The following is a 21,177-nucleotide window of genomic DNA, read 5'->3' on the forward strand; positions in this document are numbered from 1 at the left end:
TACATAATATTAAATTGAGTAATTTATTTTAATAACATAATACTACTGTGGCCAATTTCAAAATTTCTATTGTGCCCTCTCTTATAGAATATAGATACTTCCTCTTATAAATGAACTGATATTTTATCTGAATATAAATATTGTTACCTACTCGATTATAAATATATAAATAGATATGAAACTAAAAGTTGTGTGTATTATTAATATTAAAAATATGATTCTATAAAAATATTGAGATAGGTAGGTACAAATCGCTTTAATTTGATGGACAGCCACAATTCAATACTTCTGGTAAATTACATTTTTGTGTTTCGAGTTTCAATGATTGGTATTAGTTTTTTGTCCATCATTATTATTGATCAACCATCCCTTAATTGCAATAAATTAATATGTAAAATAAAATCAGACATCGGCGTTTGTTTGGGATCATAATAATGTGTTAACATTCGCAATGCCTATAGTAACAGTTGCCATGGTTACTGGCTTCCTTTATAATATTGTTTACTGATTTGTCATAATATTATAATCAATGTGTGAAGAGAAAATCTTGAGAGAATCATAATTTTTTTTAAATCTTAATAAATTTCACGAAATGATTGGAAGCATTCTAATTGCAACTGAAAAAGACAGAAAGGAGTCCCAAGAAATTGATAGACGGCGCCGCTTTGAGAATGAAAGAAGAGACAGAATCTTCAATCCAAGATACAGGAAGATCGGTGTAAGTACTTTATAACTACCTAGATATATTATTTTTAATTTAATTTATTTACATTTAACCAAAATTTTTTGGACCTTAACCTCTAATACTGAGTCAAATTTCAAGAACAACGAAGATGTGAAATATTTATTGAAATGAAACAGATAGGTCTGAAAATGATGTATAAAGGCTTAATATTGATCTGATTTGACTGTCTTTTAGAACAGTGGTTTTCAAACAGTGGACGGCGCCACCCCTAGATGGGCTTAAAGCTCCATCCATGGAGCCATGAAATATTTCAGTACCTAGTTGAAAAATGTCATATTTTATAATTTATTTATTACAAATATAGTTTCCATGTTTTAGTTGTGCCCACGATGGCCGAGCGGCTTATGCATCGGCTTATAATGTCGTGGGTCCTAGGTACGAATCCTGGGTTTGACAAATATACATTGTTTTTCAATTTGTGGTTGGAGTCAAGAATATGCAAGAGCAAGAGGCTAACATCCATTTCTCATAAAAACAAAAATGTGTTAACACTTATCTTCACTCTGTGAAGGCCCGTATGATCTTATTAGGATCGGATATAGTCAAAAAAATAAAATAGTTGTGCGTTTCGCAATGGATAACTTCCTTTGTTTTAGTAGTACCTATACAGTATTTTTTTTAATTTTTGTGTCAATATTTTTTTTTATTCTTTACATTCAATGAGAGTTTAATTGGCGTAGTTCACAATCATAATTCATTGGTGTAAAATTATTTATCGATACTTTGACAAAATTTTCTTCAGTGCCAAAATTAACGTAATCTGTGAAGTGCTTCAGAGAAAACAAGTGTAAAGAATTACTGGTTAATTTTGTCGCAATTAGATGGGACATACATAGCTTAGTTGGTAGAGCACAATGGTGCGAATCTAGTGGGTGCAGGTTTGTATCGTGCGGAGTGTCATATTTATATTGGGATACTTTAGCCCAAAATTTAAAAAAGATAATCAAACGAAACTATGATACTTATATTTTCCAAATAAATAAAAACATGTTCAACAATACTCGTTTTATTTAACTAGAAATATTCAGCCCATCATTTTGTTCCAGTTCGATTTTATATCAGTTTTCTTGGAGTAGTAGAATAATTTGGGCCAAAGTCACCCCATGCTACGGTATAAAATTTTATAATACGATTTCCATCGTTCTCTCATTGCGTTAACAAAATTAATGGATTATAACGATCTTTCAAAATATTTATTATTTTAGTAAGAATATGATATTATAATGTATTCAAATCAAACTCTGTATAGGTTGACATTGATGCTTTGGAACGTCAGTTGGAAGAGCAGAGATTTATGAAGGATAATGAGAAGAAGTTGGAAGAATCTTTTGATTGTCAAATGAAAAATGATGTCCAGACTGCGTACAATTTAGCAAGAAATGAACACGAGGTTTGTTATTTTCAATTCTTTCTATCATTCTCAGCACTACATTTCCAGCAAGATTTCGCTTCCTCCACCGTTCTTTCTGCGCATCGCAAGTAAGTTAGTTTCTATAAGTAACTAAGACAGCGATTTACAAAATCTAACACAGAACCAACTACATTGTCCAGCTCATCATAGTTTATTTTTTTCTATATGACTCATTGTATAATAGTATCGTCACTGTACATGCCAATTGGCGTAACCCTCAAATATCAAATTGTTCAGGAAGTGAAAAAAACTGTGGGCATTGCATTTACTTATTATTTTATGTACTATTTATTTTATTACAAATTGAGAATTTTCTTTTATTGACACCAGTGGCTTGCGTTTAGAGGGTTACAGCATTTGGCTGGAATATTTTTTGTCAAGTTACAAATGACGTAAAAAATAGTTTTGAATTATTTTTTGGGATTTATAATACTTGGCCAGTTTGTGTAAGAGTATGTAATAAGTCCATTGCCATCGGTGAAAAGTGAGGGTTACGGCAATTGGCCTGTACAGTATGCAGTGGCGAAGGGTGGAGGTAGGCTGTTAAGATCCGCCATAAACAGTGCACATTAAACTTTTTCAGACATACATATTTGTTTTCATTGAAATAAGACTACAATTTACAGATATTGTTGTTTAGTTTTTTAAATTTCAATTAAACCCTGAGAAACCAAGCCATAATAGATAATAGTCAAAAAATACATGTCTATCTATAAAATATCTAAAATTATGCAATTAAATCATACATAACTTTGAATATTTTATAAATAGAATAATATTTTTTATTTATTATAGTTTGACTTAGGCAGGGCTTAATGGATTTAAAAAAATAACCAACAATATGTGTAATATGTATTTTTAATCCAACGAAAACAAAAAACGATGAACGAAAAAGTGTGCACAATTTTGTCGTATTGCCCAAATTAGACCAAAACTATTATGGTTTCGTTTAGGCAGTATTTAATTGATTTTTAAAAACTAACTAACACCATTTGTAAATTGTAGTCTTAGTTCAATAAAAACAAATACATATGACTAAAAAAGTTTAGTGTGCACTATTTATAGCAAATCTTAACAGCTTACCTCCACCCTTCGCCACTGACAGTATGTTATGTATGTACGACGGTATGTTGAATGCAAACTAAAAATAACTAGTGGCTGACAATTTATAAAAAACGTTTATCACTTCGTATTCATCATAATATAATATAATGTGATGACTACTATATAATTATATGCGGTGGATACGAAGTGATAAGATCGTTTTATAAATAAGTTAACGCTGTATCTGTATGTAATGCGGAGTATCTTGAAATGATTATAGTGCTTGATAATTTATTATATTTCTTTTATTTTGTTAACTGTCAATTCATGGTGGAACTGCATTGTATTGTTGTTTAATTTAATAAAACGCAATTTTTTTTTGTAGTACTTATTCCACTTTTAATCAATAAATTAGGACCGGCTTCGTCCGCCTCAGAGGGACATTTTCAACTGAAGTTGAAAACAGTTGAAAATGTCCCTCTGAGGCGGATGAAACCGGTCCTAATTTATTGATTAAAAGTGGAATAAGTACTATAAAAAAAAAATTGCGTTTAATTAAATTAAACAATAATTTATTATATTATATAAGTGCTATTGGTTTAGGAACGTCGAAGAATCCAGGCCGAGACTAATGAATATCGTAAAATGTACCAACGGAAGGAGGATCGCCGGGAATATGACCTGAATGACCCTGAGGTTTTGAAGAAACAGTTGCCCTTGAGGTGTTCATCTTCGTATGACATCGGACTAGCCTCTGCTCAAAAGTAAATAATTTCTTTTTAAACCTCGTTGTGTTATAAAAATTAATCATTCATCGTACTGTCTAGTTTTAGTTTTAAGACGATCCATTATCGATGCGACAGTTGTTAGGTAGGGCTGGCCTGTTGGGTAAATGTATTTGATCTGGGATTATTTACTCTCCGAGAGGCTGCCAGCTCATTGCCACTTCAGTTTGGCGAAATCAATCACATCGCAGACCCTTGTCTGGTCTGTGACACATTAGTCATACTCATCGTGCACCATTCTATGCCACATATTCGTATTTTTTGCATCCCTTTTGTATCGAAGGCACATGTTTTATAGGCTGACATGAGCACTGGTGGCACGTAATGGTTGAACATGTCAGTCTCCAATCTCCTCCGATTGAAAATCTGTCTCCAATGGGTTAATTTGATATCGTAAAGTAGACCAACAGCCAGATTTATTTTGTAGTAAAATTGATAAGAATTTACTAAAACTGCTTTATTTGAATATTTCTTAAACATATATTTAGATATTGAAAATTTAAAATTTACAATGATTGTCTTTTCAAATATGTCGGTTTTAAAAAATCTCAAAATAAAAATATTTAAATACCATACTATGCTGGGATGACCTGGGAAGATGCAAGAAGACCAGCAAGCGACAGGGATTATTAGAGGCATCACACGGTCTCCATATATTTTATCTAAGAAGTTGACATGCATATGATATAAAAGAAGAAGAAATAGTCATGAGTTCACATCTCTCTGGGTGACAATCGCTCATTCAATTCTGGCATCCGCTCATTAGTGAAAGGATATGGACCCCGCAGGGTATCCTCAAGAATCTTTCTCATTCGCCAGTCTTCTTGGATGTTCCGAGGTCATGTCAACATTTCATGGCTTCACTGTATACACCCTAATGGTATTTAGTGGCCTTCCATGATGCCATAATCCAGTGGATTTAATACCGAAGAGAGTCTTTGAAAATCTCAATCTAGCCTGCCTTTTTCTCTAAACAAATATTTTTTTACGGGACATGACGTGCGATTGACAGAAAATTTAAATCTTTAGTTATTATTTTTTACATAAAATATGTGCTCTTTGTTATATTTATTTTTGTCAGATTCGAAGGGGAAGACATTCATAGTGAGGAGCGGGCCCGCATAATGGCTGAACAAAAAACGGCATGGCTGCTGCAACAGGTATCCATATTGTGTCCATTATTATTGATTCATAACTCTCATGAACAATTTTCACACTAACAATGATTCGGTAACAGAGACGTTGAAGAAAATCTTCTCTAGATTGGTGGTATATTTATTTAACTTAAGGGGGGACATGCTCGTCGTAGGTCAAAATTGAGTTTTTATTGTATTTTCAAACCATGATCCTGGACACTCCTTAAACGTTGTTGATAATCTATTTATATAATTTTGAAACCTTATTATCCGTTATATTTATTTTAAACATTTGATGACTGCGTAAAGTATTTTTGTTACATAAAATAGTATTCTATTAAACCTCTCGCTCTAATGTTTTAGAATATAGTCATATTTCGGTACATGAATGTACAGTGGTGTTAAGATTTTTTAACATTTATTAATTTGTAAACGCATTTATAAAACCATTAGTATAATTTATGACGAGATAATTTTAGTAAAATATTCACGATAAAAAATTATATTGATAATCTCTGTAATCCCAAATTTGACAAGAATTAGGTATTTTATTATTCAAAAATCGGCAAGATTAACACATTTGAAGATAATTCTAAAGATACTCATTATAAGCTATGTCTTTGACCATTTAAGTGTGATAAACATCCTACGAATAATGATTGCTTTATAATAATTATTGACCTAAGAATAAGGTAGTGTTTTTTTGAAATACGCCATTTCTTTTGGCATTCCCCAGTGGTTAAGCTACAACATACGGCCGTAGCCATAAATTGACAAACTATAATTAAAGTAGGGAGTAAAATTATGTTAACGCGCGTGTTTGAACATGTACCTAACCGAATTTTTTTTTATTTTTTTTTAAACAGTACATGTTCAAACACGCGCTTCAATATCATTTTACTCCCTACTTCAATTATAGTTTGTCAATTTATGGCTACGGCCGTATGTTGTAACTTAACCACTGGGGAATGACGAAAGAAATGGCGTATTTCAAAAAAACACTACCTTATTTTTAGGTCAATAATTATTATAAAGCAATCATTATTCATAATATGTTTATCACACTTGAATGGTCAAAGAGATAGCTTATAATAAGTATCTTTAGAATCATCTTCAAATGTGTTAATCTTGCCGATTTTTTGAATAATAAAATGCCTAATTCTTGTCAAATTTGGGATCACAGAGATTATCAATATAATTTTTTATCGTAAATATTTTACTAAAATTATCTCGTCATAAATTATACTAATGGTTTTATAATTGCGATTAAAAATTAATAAACGAAAAAAAATCTTAACACCACTGCACATTCATGTACCTAAATATGACTATATTCTAAAACATTAGAGCGAGAGGTTTAAAAGAATACTATTTTATGTAACAAAAATACTTTACGCAGTCATCAAATGTTTAAAATAAATATAACGGATAATAAGGCTTCAAAATTATATAAATAGATTATCTACAACGTTTAAGGAGTGTCCAGTGTCATGGTTTGAAAATACAATAAAAACTCAATTTTGACCTACGACGAGCATGTGGGCCGTTAAGTAAAAATATTATTAACCGATCTAGTTTGGCTCTGTGGAGGCCCATAATATGATCCTATTAGGGACGGACATGGTCAAAAAAAAAAATCAGCATTGAAAGCTTAGTGGCTCAGTAAACAGTTTGCATCACAGTCAAATCATCATACGGATGCATTGTGACCTCACTGGTAATTGAACATTTATGTAGTTGACAAGCCAGTGGCTTACGCTAGGGGTCGGCAAACTTTTTTTGGAAAGGGGCAGATCATAAAATTTTTAGGCTCGGTTAGCCAGGTAGCAAACTCGAAGATATTTATTTACATGCTTAATTCTACTCATAGAGCAACAAAACAAAAACATGTTCATGTTTTGTGATATTTTTACATAATACATAATTTTATATACGCAATATGTTGACACTTACAGAAGAAACTAATAAAATATTTCCATTTATTATAAATGTATTATAGAATTGGTAAATTTTGTACTAATGCGATGAATCTAATAATTGTTTTTTCTGCGTAAAGCTTACGCAATGGACTATTTTAATTTATTTATTTTACACATTGTGGACATTACAAATTATAAGTTTAAGACGTTCACAACATGACATTTAGAAACAAAGAAATATTATTAAAACAGTTTTATGTACAGTATAAATATGTAAATACAAAAAATATTAAGTATATAGGTACAAGGAAGTACACCGGATGAGTTAAGCAGACCCTATTTTAAGAATTTAAAAAACAACGTCCACCTAAATTCACCCTCACGTAAGTGGAATATATCAATATCCGAAACGATTTCATTAAACATGGTTATTGCCCTCCCAATTGGCATTACTAATGGCAGGTTAGTTCTGCACCGTGGGAGAACAAACAACGGATGCCCTCGATTCCTAAGGTAATTATCAGAGACACACAAGCCAACACCACCAAGAATGGCAGAGTTCACATTTACGCCGCGTATAAGTCTGAAAAAATATGTAGCTAAATAAAGATCCCTTCTAAATTTTAAGCTACAGTATGTAAGCATCCCTAAGAGAAAATCAGTCGGATAGAGCCACGGATAATATCCATACAGCCGAAAGTAAAGAAGTCTTAAAAATTTCTTTTGGACTCTCTCCACCATAAGGCCGCACTTCAACTGATGCGGGGCCCAAACGACAGACCCACTCTCAAGTCTGCTTCTAACTAAGGAGTTATAGAGAATTTTTAGTACCGTAACATCCGAAAAGACCCGGGAAGTACGCAAGACAAAGCCCAACATCTTTAGCGCCTTTTAACAAATGGTATTGATACCGCCTAAACCATGGCATCCTCAGAGGATCCAAGGCCACGAGGCCTGAATCATCATTCGGCTGATTCATGCAAACATGAACAGATCGACTGCGAGGCAAGTTTCTAGCCCGTAAGCAAATAGTAATTATTAATATCATTTTTTTAATATTATTACCTACATTTCATCCAATTTTGACCAATATTGGAAGCAAAGTTCCCAGCCATACAATGTACCTAGCACCTAGAATATCTGATTTGAGATTACTTTGAAAAAATATGTATTTGTACCTAGTTCAAATATTTCAAAATATGTAGCTAACAAGCATAGAAATGCAGAAGGTAGTAATAATTCCAAGAAATTCACAGCCCCTTTCCAAAGCATGTACCTAGAAAAGGTCTGAAATATGAGACCTGAGGTACCTACTTACAAGCCAGGTACATATGCCAGAGGCTGTTTTTGTCATTTTTCAGAGATAGAATAATTGTGAATTGTTTGTTGGGTATTATTACTACCTACTCTGCCCTACCAGCCCCTATTAGGGTCATTCGGTTTTCGGACTCTCGAGCGTGACGTCGGCTGTGGCGCCGCGCTCGCCGGCGTCACCGCCATTTAAAATTTTTTTTTTTTTTTTTAAATATTTTGTACGCTGTACTTTACTGTATTTATATTCCGAACAATAAACGCCCTGTTTTCGCCTGTACTTCCGCGTTGTCAATCAACACAAACATGTCCCCGAAAGAAGAAGCAGACGATACCACCGTGACTTGACATGACATTACATGATCAGGGGGGTCCAGAGCACTCATCCATCACCCCCCCCCCCCCTTTCGGAGGTGACAGTATCTATATGACCACTAAACGTCAGTTTACCGTCAAACGTAATTCCAAGATCTCTTACAGATGATATTCGCGAGAGAACTCTGCCATGCATCGAGTACTGGAAAAACAATACTCGTGAGGCTTTAGTAAACGATAAAACATTGCATTTATCAATATTGAAGTCCAGTTTGTTACGCCTGCCCTAATCTAATATATTATCTATATCAAGTTGGAGTTGATGACAATCGTCCAAGGTGACAACTTCCATGAAGAGTTTCAAGTCGTCAGCAAACAACAAAAACATAGCATTTTTAATTACCAATGCTATGTCATTTATGAAAATCGTGAACAGCAATGGCCCTAAGTTTGAGCCCTGGGGGACACCAGAAATGTGTAAAAGGTCTGTGACTGATAAAGGCCGTACGAAACGTATTGTTGACGGTTCCTAAAATAACTCCCGAATAGCTTCAAAAATCGATCCGACAATCCAATAAGTTGGAGTTTTTCCATTAGAATATCGTGATCGACTCTGTCAAATGCCTTCGAGAAATCATTGTAAGAACAGTCAACCTGGCTGCCTCTATCTAGTACTGATGACACATAATCAGTGAATACCATCAGGTTGGTTTCCGTTGATCGGCCTGCTCTAAATCCATGCTGTTCATTCATTATAAATGACTCAATTTTTGGAGAAATCATGCTGTGCATGATCATCTCCAGAACTTTTGCTGGTGCAGAGAGAACAGCTACCGGCCTGTAGTTTTCTACTGACGACTCTGTACCACTCTTATAAATTGGAGTCACCTTCGACATCTTCCATATTTCCAGAAAGATACCTGTCTCCATTGTAAGATTATATATATATGCAAGTGGGCCTTTGACAAAATCAACACACCCCTTTAAAAAAAATGTAGGGACGTTATCCGGTCCCAAAGAGCGAGTATTCTTAAGTTTTTTAATAAATCTAAACACGTCACCTTCATCAATTGGGAAGATGTCAACGGATTGGGCACCGCACGATCGTTTTCTTGACGTTGAGGCGACATCCAGATTCGGAGTACTACTTGCGTAGACGGACCTGAAATGACCAGCAAATGCTTCTGCCATTCTATGTCCAGTCACCTCTTCGCCATTCCAAGTCATCGAATTGGCAAATCCACCATCCTTTCTTAATGATTTTATATAATCCCAAAACGATTTAGGATTTTCGTGAATGCAATCCTTTACCGATTCCATATATGTTCGATAGGCCAGCCGAACAGCTTGTCTCACTCTCATACGATAAAGGCCAAACATTTCATAGTCATGCTGACCATGCTTAGCCTTCCAGGCTGTATGATAGTAGTGTTTGACTCTAATGTCTCTAACAATCTCCCAAGAAAACCACTTCGGATATCGTCTTCCACCTCGACATAGTGACTTCCTTGAAAAACATTTATTAAACACATTATATACAACATTATAAAAGTATTGTACCGCCTCATTCACATCAAAAATCTCACGCAACTCACTCCAATCTACTTCACTCATTAAAGAGTAAAGCAGCTTGAAATTTCCACCATCAAACTTCCATCCCCCACACGAATTAGCTTCGTGTGAGGGAATTTCTGTTCGCAGCGGGCGAATCGCATGAAATACGTGTAAAAAAACCAATGTAGGGTGGTACACATCCTCTCGTATCAAAGGTAATGTACATCGCGAAATTGATAAAATAGCGTTACTGAAAATCCTATCCAGAAGTCCACCTTTAGAGTTAAGAATATCATTGTACTGGGAAAATCCAAAAACAGCACACAGAAATTCCAGTTCACTCTTGACCCTTTCACCGCTGCGCGCTGAGTTTAGGTTAAAATCTCCCATTACAATAACCCTCTTATCCCCAAATACGACGATACTAGATAACATTTTTTCAACAAAAAGTTTATACGCCTCCACTTCACTTGCTGGAGGAAAATACACGACACAAACGTAGACAGTTTCTCCGTTACAGGTTAGTTTAACCCAAAGGTCCTCGTTAGAAGTCTCCAAAATACGAAAACGTTCGGTCTGCAACCCTTCCATATTTCTAACTCCCAGGAGGCAGCCTCCTCCCTGCCTGAGGCCTGTTCCGGAGTCTCGATCCCTTCTAAAGACAGCATAATCACCACCAAAATATTCACGACTGAAAACACTGTCATTAAACCACGTTTCAGTTAACGCTATGATGTCATAGTCGTCAGCTAATACGCCGTTCAAAAATTCCACAGATTTTGTCCTCAAGCCGCGAACATTCTGATAGTAAAATAACAGTTTATCTGAACGGTGACTGTTCCGAAGTCAGCTAACCGGCAACCGTGGAGTTTCCACTCTCGACACCCATTCTTTTATGAATGAGTGGCGTGGCCAGTTATCCGCCCTCAAAACAGTGTCCGTGACATCAGAAGGGATACCTACCTTGAAGGATGCGTAGTCCCCCCTTGATTTAATTTTCACAACTGTGAAATCAGCGGTACACAACTTATTTAAATAGGTTAAAACATCAGCCGTTGTTGTATCTCTGTGAAACGGGCAGATGTGATACTGCTTCACAACAGTTTTCGCTCGTCCAGCGAGGTTTCCCCGAACCGCAACACGCCGCTTCCGTGCAACGGTGGCCCATCCATCAACAATCCCAGGCGTAGGTAAACCTTCAGCTGGTGGTTTCGGTTGTGAGGCCTTGGGTGACGATGAGGAATCCTCTTCTGGGGCGACTGCTGGGATAACTCCGAGTGCAGGATAATTTTCCTTTCCAGGACGCGATCGTTCTAACGCGGCATTTTTTGAATTTGCATCGATTTGTTGTTTGGTCGATGCTCGGCGCTTCGTTTGCGCGCGCGTTTCAATCGTCGATTTTGAACTTGCCGTGGTAATTGGTTTTACCGTATTGTCACTAATTACGACGGACTTAATTACTGGCGAAGTACACACTGTATTCGAGTCACTGGGAGTTGCATTATTTAATTTAAATGAATTTATTTTGAGGAATTCCTCAATACTCTCCACTTTTTTCATAAGTTTTTCAATAAGGGCACTTTGTTTGACTATAATATTGGTTAATTCAGTTATTTCAGCCATTTTGTTTCAAAGAAATAATAAAACAAAACAAAAACTTAGTGAGACAACACTATGTATGTGTTAACTGGGCGGCGTTTCGATTATTATGTGTACTTGTGTGTACTATGTGTACTTAACCTCAATAAATTTAATCAAAACAGGTATATCATGTACACTCCAGTTAACGACAATCAAGGTTTTGAAAGGTTATTCCTGGGACACTCGGGTGTGCAACTTTTGTTGCGCCACTAGCGCCTGAAATTAATTACACCGTGGTAGACGCCCATCTAATGGATGTGGAGTTATAATGAGGGTTAAAAACTATAGAGCTCTAATTATTTATTTTAGTGTAGAGCGGCTTGTGGTTGACAGATTATTAGAGAACTAATTAAATAACACCTAGTTTTATCCATTCCTGCTACTTGCAATACCACAATATAGAATTCATACTGGTTGATAGAATGGTCGTTTCTGAAACCGTGGTTCATGGGTTTGATCCTACTTCAAGGCCCATCGAATGCATGTTAGTCGATGACCCAATGGGTTGGATGAATGACTAAGTTTATGCTACCTAACAGATGGCCCAATGATAAAATGATAAGTGTCATTGATGACTTATGACTATTATTTAGCATCTTCATACATTATTATCATTTTCAGATGGAAGAACGCAGAGTGTGTGAGTTGGAGCAGAAGATGGCGAATGAAGCCTACATGCATGTGGTCGCCGCCAGAGATCAGAGAGCTCTGCAACTGGAACTTGTGGAGAGGCAGTGCAAACTTCGACTTGAAGCCGCTAATGCCAGATTCAACAAAGCATTGGTAAGGATAATCTAATAAATTACTACACTCATATTACAATGTTAAATACAAGGATCTTGATGAAAACCTCGTGTAATAGAGATGGCAGTGGCGATTCGATATAAATAGTGCACACTAAACTTTGTCAGTCATATTTATTTGTTTTCATTGAACTTTGAGTACAATTTGCAGATGGTACTGGTTAGTTTTTAAAATTAAATTAAACTCTGCGTAACCAAACCATAATAGTTTAGGTATGCTAGGGGCCAAAAATAGTGCACACTTTTTCAGTCATACTTATTTCTGTTCTTCTTCTGGCCTTCTTCATGCATTCAAAATGGGCTAGCTTCATAAAAAATATCCGTAATTTCCATAGAAATCTCAGGTATGTACTTATATTATTATGCAACCACATCGATTTTTCAAATATTTGAATTAGGTAATATCGTCTTTTATTTATTTTTGTTCCAATGCTCTTATGGAGAAAGTTTCATCAACCAACAAGAGATTGTACCAAAGAATGCCCTGTTGTATGGAACTTACGCATCTAATCTATATATTTTGTCTGTTATCTATGATTATAACTGATGTGTCAGCGGTGTCAATTTTATTGTCAACATATTCGCAGATTAATTTAACCCAAATTACAAGCGACACTGGCTCATCTCTGTCAGCTAAAATGAAGCTTGACTGGTATCAAACAAAGATGTTGAAGAAAACCTTCTATTATGATCCTAAATATATGAAAGTGAACCAAAAAACGGTTTTTACGGCTAATGATTGAATTGGCTGGACCTGTAGATTAATTTGTTGCAAACATGTCAGACTTATATTCCAGTATTGCAGTTAGATAAAAAGGTCTTGCATTTGTATTACAAGTGTAAAATTTTAGATAAACAATCACAAAACATCGCAAATAACACTATGTCATACGTATATTATAATGAAATGTCAAACCAACATTATATGAGATACAAATAACAACATACAATATAAATATATTTTAGGCTGAAGAACGAAAGTGTAAAGAAGTCATTGATAATGAGAACGAGGCTCAAGACAACCGAGCTGAGATGTACAACAACCTCACTTCGGATATGATGACAGAAAATCATGACGTTGCCAGGAGTGTTTTGGGACCTCACCGTTTCATTGGATACGCCTACAAAGGAATGACACCCCAGGAGAAAGAACAGATCAGAAAGACCCAGATGCATCAGATCGAGGAGCAGAAGGTAATTGGCGACAGCTTCGCGCCCTTTTTAAGGTTGATAATGATAAGGATCTGTTCTAGTGTAATGGCAGGAATGCCCTGTGTATTGTTTTTTTTAACCCTTTATAGGGCAAAGCATTTTTTTCTTCATTTTAAACCGTTCTCTATCATTTTGCATCAGATATTTAATATCTTAAAACAATTTCAAAAAAAAAAAAAAAAAACAGAAATTTGGAAAAACTATAATTTATGATGGTTTTTTTATCAACCAGTGGCCATTTAGGTCTTTTTTTTAATATATTTTTTTCAAATAAAACAAATAAATAATGGTTGTACATATTATTTATTAAATCATAAGAAAAGTTACAATTCATTTTTTTATTTTTTTACACCCATTTACGTAATACTTTTCAAAACATAGTATGCAAAGTGGTACGTTACACTGCTTACAAAAATAAGATATGCGTTTTGGCTCTCTAGCCGTACTACAATAAGCACACCGACAGCTCTTTTTTTTAGATTTACTCATGAACTAAAACAAAAATAAAACATATTATCGTAACAGTACCTACCGACCTACAACATTACCATATTACGAAATTACCGAGAAAAATAGAGTATGATGGGGGAGGCCTTCATCCAGCAGTGGATAGACCCCAGCTGATGATGATGTTACTTCTACGGTCAAATATAATACAATACAAACCCATGAAAGTTGCGATATTGATAGTAATTTAGTACTTTGGCATTCAATTGATGTCACAACTAACAAAAAAACACCATTTCTTCGCGGATATTTTGAAAACTTTTCCGATCCCAAATATTTTGAGTAAAACTAAAATATATTTATGATAGTATACTATATTTACAATAAAATATAACTATACACAGCTGCCTAAGCCGCTTTATTATTTTTAAAATAATTCTAGAAGTCAGCCGTGCGAATTGCAAATTTGAGGTTATGTACTTCCCGCTTGGCAATAGAATGATGAAACAAGTACTCTATCACAATATATTTGTAAAAAATATAATGTAAATCGATAAATAAATGCATATTAAATACTTATGTACATACCATTTTTCACAACACATAATATAAATTGGAACAAAATGACTTGCAAAGTCAAGTGTCACTCGCGAATTCGTAGAGTCGCGACCGCAAACGCGCAATGGCTGATACATCGACCAATCGTTGAAATAGTGTTTTGCGAGCGATTGACGTACACTTCATATTAGATGGTTTATTTCATAACCAGAGAACGTACTCAACAACGTCTTGACGCACTAAGGTTGATATTTCCATATTTAGTGTATAACTTATAGCTCATAAATTAAGTGGTCGATAAATAAACCGTTTCCGACCTTTGCCCTATAAAGGGTTAAATCAATAAATCAGGCCACGAGGCCCAATTATGTACAGTAATATATCGTCTCTGTATATTAAATACCTCCGATGTGGTGATTTTGATGAAAATGAGTTATTGATACCACGTACTATTATTAATACTATGTGAGAGCATCCAAAATCACGCACCATAATTAATCCTATGTGAACGTCCGCTGCAATTTATAGGTCAGTATTAAAATAATCAAATAATTCAATGCGTTTAATGTGCATATAAAATTAATCCTATGTGATAAAAACATGGCAAAATCTATGATTTTTCTATTAAATAATAAATATATCATAAAAAAATATGATTATCCAATTTTTGTTTATTATTAGGATCTACGAAAAATGTTCAAAAATTTGATTTATGACTATTTTTTAAAACAGTTTTTTACGATTATTTCAGAATGACACAAACCACATGGGAGGTATTTAATATAGAGAGACGATAATATATAGGGGGGGGCAAGATGGATAGTTTATCCAGGGTCTTTTCATCACAATTTTAGGGTCTCGATTTTCAACTCTGGTCAATTTATTGCAATACCCCGACTAAACAATTCTATAATATTAATTATGTGTTTAAATGTTAGATAAACAACTAAAGATTTTTGCATAACAGCTATTCCAGAAATTTATTAACCTATGAAAGAAAACCTATAAATTCAAATTTTTCTGTTTTGCAGGTGAGACGAGAGCAGGAAAGAAAGATGGCATCCGAATGGCAAGAACTGTCCACCAACTTGAACAGGAATGTTGCAGATATCAATTCTGATATGCGCAGGCTACGGAGGTTACATTTTATGTTAATGATAAAATATTTACATAATTAGGTTCAAACTCTATCACACTGTAGTTATGCATAGTATCCAAAGTGAAACTGACAGGAGTCTCTGGTGTTGTCTTCTCTCTCCATCTATCTTCATTTCTCTTTCACACATTATCTCTTCTTAAGCAATAGATAAAGCCGAACAAATTTCATAGGACATGATCAGTTTTGCTTCAATCACTCTATTACAAAGTCCTCTCTCCTGGTAGTTTATTTATTATATCTCTTTTGGCATAACATCTTTAAATTACTTTATTATTATGAGAGAATCCATAAGAAACAGTTTAGCAATACATTATTTTCATTATTAGGTACCTTTTCTCTTTCATGACGTGGAACCACGCTTCGTAGTTTGCAAACATTTTTTGATTTTATATTACAGTCGAGCTCGGTTATTACGATCACGGATATAGCTAGATCTCGGATGTAACGAGGAAATATTCGTTGACATTTTAGTTTATGAATTTCCCCATACATTTATTCAATTTTATAATGAGTTACTTAACGGATATACCGAGCTAAAATATCATCAAAAATTTTCTTAAAACTATTAATGTGTTGATCGTTTAAAAACATTTCGACCCTAAGCAATAAAATCCCACTGGACAGGATGCCGGCGGGATTGGATTACGTTTATGACACTAGTTAAGTGTCTAAGTAGCTACCTAATTGGTGTTTTCGCCGACAATATTGAAAAAGTTTCCACGCATATGGTTGAAATTGCATGTAAAGGTTTGTGAAGTCAGTAGGTACTACAATACCAGCGTTCATTACAATAAACAACTTCTTTTGTATTTTATGAGTGCCATGCTTGTTTCGGGGAAAAATTACTATTACCTATTAATATTACCTATTCTCTGATATAACGAGTAACGCTTATGATGAGCAAATTCAGTCGGTCCCATCTTCCGCGTAATAACCAAGTTCGACTGTATATTATATTTTTGGGTACCGGTCGGTTTCAGCAGCCTAATAATCCCCCCGCCAACTAAACTTGACCTCTCACAACCAATCACCTTGTGAGAGTGCAGAGAAAATTAAACCACTGAGTATGTTATAGAAACGTGCTCCACGGGGTGGCGGTTTAAGATACATATAAGCACGAGATACTGAAATATGTGGCAGCTAGGGATTCCAATCCCGGGATCCCGAGCTATTTTCGATACCTATGAATCCCGGGATTGATAAACATAATCCCGGGATTTCGGGATTGATTTTTTTATCAATTTTTATGGAAAATAAAGTAAAAGCGAAAATATAACAGAAAAAATACTTTTAATAAAAAATAACTACATTAGAAATAAACTGAGTTTGAATGAAGTTTGATTTATACCCATGTGTAGGTTGCCGATTCATTTTATTTTTTCACATAAATTATTAAAAATGGAAAGATTGGAAAAAACAATGCTTCGCACTTTTAAAAAAGTAATTCCACCATGATATCATACGTTTTACGGCAGTTTCATATTTTGCTGACTAATTAGATTTATGAAACGGAAAGGCCATAAGTACGCCATGATTATTTGCTTTACTATTTTAAATCTCGCTAATCCATTCATTAAGTCTTTACTATCAGAAACAGCAATCTCCTATTAAATTCACATTATTATTTATATTACAATATTATTTACTCCATTAAACTTGTGTATTTCCAAGATTGAACATATACAATATTAACAATAAATGTCTTAAATAGTATAAATTATACTAGATTTATTTTTGACCGATTTTATCAATGTTATTTGTAAATATAAAAAAATTATATTAGCAATGGAAAAAATGCCAATCCCGGGACCAGTCCCGGGATCCCGGGATTGTCAAATTGTAATCCCGAAATCCCGGGATCAGAATTTTGGCTCGGGATTGGATTCCCTAGTGGCAGCCCCCTTGTGAAAATGAAAAACACTTCTTGTATGATATTCCACTATAATTTTAGATTTACCCAATTAGTTAATTATATGCATGATTATATGTGCAGATATTGGCAAAATAAGCCATGAATAGGTACTTAATTACATAGAATTGGGTAGGGCATTATTAAATTCGACTTAAATTTTCCATTTCATGCATCTCACATATTGCTTCATCAAACGACACATTTGAATATAAAATTTGGCTAATAATACCTGTAGGAATATACTCCCTATATAGGCAGCCAAAAGCAATACAGTGACCATTATTTTTAAGATGAATAATCACGTAAAACACTGAGAAATATGTATGATGCAAACAAAGTGGCAGACGAGTCGCCATTGTGTTTTCGAGGCTGCCAATAGAAGATGAAAAATAAACACATACAATTGTTCAATTCGAATATCGATCTGCCCTCAAAATTCCTAATACAGAACCTGTATTAAGACTCCTTCTATCTAGAGTCCAAATTCTTTGCTATAGATACACTGTTTAACTTGTACAATAATTATGTGTTTGTTGGTGTGATTGCCATAGGTTTCTTTCCTGCGACTATACTAGTGAATAGTATGAAAAATTATTTTGGGAATATGTCTGGAAATTTATTTTCATGTTACAGAGAGAACGCAATACAAACAATGCAAGAAAACCTGCGGCTGTCTTTGCAGCAGAAAGAGAAGCGTGATTATTTCGACAAGATCATTTATAAGAATGAGCCCACTGAAGATTACTTCAATCAGTTCAATACATCGTCTCGATAAACTGTAGTTTTTTTTTTTTAAATCCTGCAATGTTTTTTTAAATATGTATCGTGATTGTGATTGTTTCTTATAATTATTGTCTTTGGATTGTGTATGTCGTGACTCATGAAATATAAATAAAACTATGTTAACATCATGATTACTTTTGATCAAATTTTAATTATTGGAGCGGCTAACACGTCGACTTATAATGTCATGGGCTCCAGGGAATCCTGGGTCTGACAAATACACATATTGTTTTTCAATGTGTGAATGAATCATTCATATCATCATATCAAATTTGAAGCCAGAGTATGGACCTAATGGGTTGAGCAAATGGCAAACGTACGTTTCTCGCAAAAACAAAAATCTGTTAATACAAACCTCTACTCTGTGGGGACCGATATCATCTTGGGATTGGACATGGTCAAAAAAAATAAAAGTATATAGTTACGGTGGCTTAGCTGGTTGATTACCCGTCTCTACAGCTGTGGATTGCGGGGTTCAACCACTGCGTGGATAATACCCTGTTTTTATATGAGGAATGGTTTTAAGCCATTCGCCCAACCGATTGGATCCACGCTCTGGGTCTAACTAAACATGTGAATTTGTATTCTTAGTTCAATGAAAACAAATAATGTCTTAAGCAGTGTCCACATTGGCAACAAGTTGCTGGCAACCTCATTAAATTTTGATTAAAATAATTTATGGTCATATAAATTATGATAATTATCGTGAAATTTAATGAGGTTGCCAGCAACTCGTTGCCAATGTGGACACGGCATAACGATGAGGCAACTTAAAATACTACTTCAGTGTTGGGTTTGTTTTGTCAAAGATGAACACTCAGAACCTTGTAGTGAAGTGGTAAAAAATCCTGGATAGCTTTGTCATTTTCCTTTGCACCTGAGTACCTTTTCTTGAGTTATGGGAATGGTTTGAATAAAATGACAACATGTATTTTTATTATTTTTGAAGTAGTTTACTTCAGATAAGGCAGTTTTTTTACAAAAAATATCTATAAGTATGACAAGTTTATAAAATTATGGAAAATAGCAACATCATTAAAATGTTTTATTGCGTGGACTACAATATGCAGTCCATCGAATTATTTATTATATCTTCGTAATCGATAATTCACTTTTCATATTAAACTTTTTACAGAAAATTACACAATACTAAAACTAATGATGGAATTTTCATGATTTAAAAACATGTTTAGATAATATTATATTAAATAGTAAATACTGAATAATATACAAAATAACATTACGGCAGTGATTTCGGTCAATTTAAATAATATTTTGTAATACTTCATTATATCGTTTGGGTGCGAAATTTTTCTGTGAAAAACTTTGAAGCATTTTTATTCTCGTCTTAAAGAAGGTAGTGAAAAATTCACATGGCACTATATTAAATTTATCGAGAGAAATAAATTGAATTTACAATATACACTTGTTATTAATTAGATTTTTTTCTTTTAATAAAAAAATAATCCTCTTGCGAATCGATCCTTCGAATTGAGTCGATAAAAAAAAACCTTCACAAGGAATTTAGAATTCGTTGTGCCTGTCTTATTTTATTGCTGCTAGAATTTTCAATTCACAATTATTATTATGATAATACTAATAAAAAATAATTTATCATGATTTTTTAAATAATATTATAAATGAAATTAGCGAAAATGTTTTTTTTATTCTTGTAATATTACTGGCCATCTATGAATGGGGAATACAGTTAAGTTTATGTAACTTAATTAATTTGACTGTAATTCTGGCACGCATTCAACGATTCTATTTTTGTGGGCGACTTGTGATCGTTTCTTATAAATATAACCTAAAACACTTAATATGACGGCCAATGAAAGGATGCTACAACTAGCCACCATGTAGCCTGATGTGAAGATCGATGTTACTGTGATCTTGTCGTCGTTGGTATTATTATTTTGATCCTCCATCGTGTGTCTTCTATGGATGACGTGGGATTTCTCTGCATCAGCGTTCTCTGGCTTGACATCTGAAAATAAGTAATAAATTTGTAACATTATACTAATTAATTTACTAGTAGATTTGTGTAGAGTGTGAGAAGAATATTGAGTGTGAGAAGAATATTGTTGTCTATCATATTTTATAAAATATGTTTATTAAATGTTATAATATAATTGCATCACTGAGTATCGGGCCGCCACGAGAGATAACTACGGCAGCCGTTGTAAAAAAGGATTAGAAATAGTCAACTAACAAAAACATCTTTATCATTATCATCAATCATTTATCGTAGATTACCAATCATTAACATTGTGTACATGCTGTCATACAATGGTACCCAAAGGGCATTAAATGCTTACAGAGAGGCCCTAAAACCTGCTGGATAGATGAGCTCATAAAGTTTGGTGGATCTATGTGGCAGCAAAAAACTAAGGACCGAGAAGAGTGGAGAGAGTTAGGGGAGGCCTTCATCCAGCAGTGAAT

The 21,177-nt window shown here is 34.2% G+C and overlaps 2 protein-coding genes across 2 annotated transcripts in view; one reads left to right on the forward strand and one right to left on the reverse strand.

Annotated features, from left to right (window-relative positions):
• Positions 1-216: 216 nt before the first annotated feature.
• Positions 217-20,152, forward strand: LOC147078012 (RIB43A-like with coiled-coils protein 2). Its single transcript, XM_085961093.1, has 9 exons — positions 217-718; positions 1,995-2,135; positions 3,804-3,964; positions 5,067-5,145; positions 12,483-12,644; positions 13,631-13,858; positions 15,913-16,019; positions 18,586-19,367; positions 19,464-20,152. Exons 1-8 carry the CDS (start codon positions 593-595, stop codon positions 18,725-18,727), a joined length of 1,146 nt encoding a protein of 381 aa, XP_085817219.1. The 5' UTR covers positions 217-592; the 3' UTR covers positions 18,728-19,367; positions 19,464-20,152.
• A 176-nt stretch (positions 20,153-20,328) lies between these two features.
• The window catches only part of LOC147078013 (uncharacterized), a 159,025-nt gene continuing 158,176 nt past the window's right edge, over positions 20,329-21,177 (reverse strand). The window contains exon 8 of the mRNA XM_085961068.1: positions 20,329-20,722. Within this exon, the coding sequence (XP_085817194.1) occupies positions 20,463-20,722 (260 nt within the window). The 3' untranslated portion in view covers positions 20,329-20,462. The remainder of the gene's footprint in view (positions 20,723-21,177) is intronic.

This window comes from Rhyacophila brunnea, unplaced genomic scaffold (genome assembly GCF_057557595.1).
Source record: "Rhyacophila brunnea isolate RB1 unplaced genomic scaffold, BYU_Rbru_1.0 scaffold_12, whole genome shotgun sequence".
Taxonomy (NCBI): domain Eukaryota; kingdom Metazoa; phylum Arthropoda; class Insecta; order Trichoptera; family Rhyacophilidae; genus Rhyacophila; species Rhyacophila brunnea.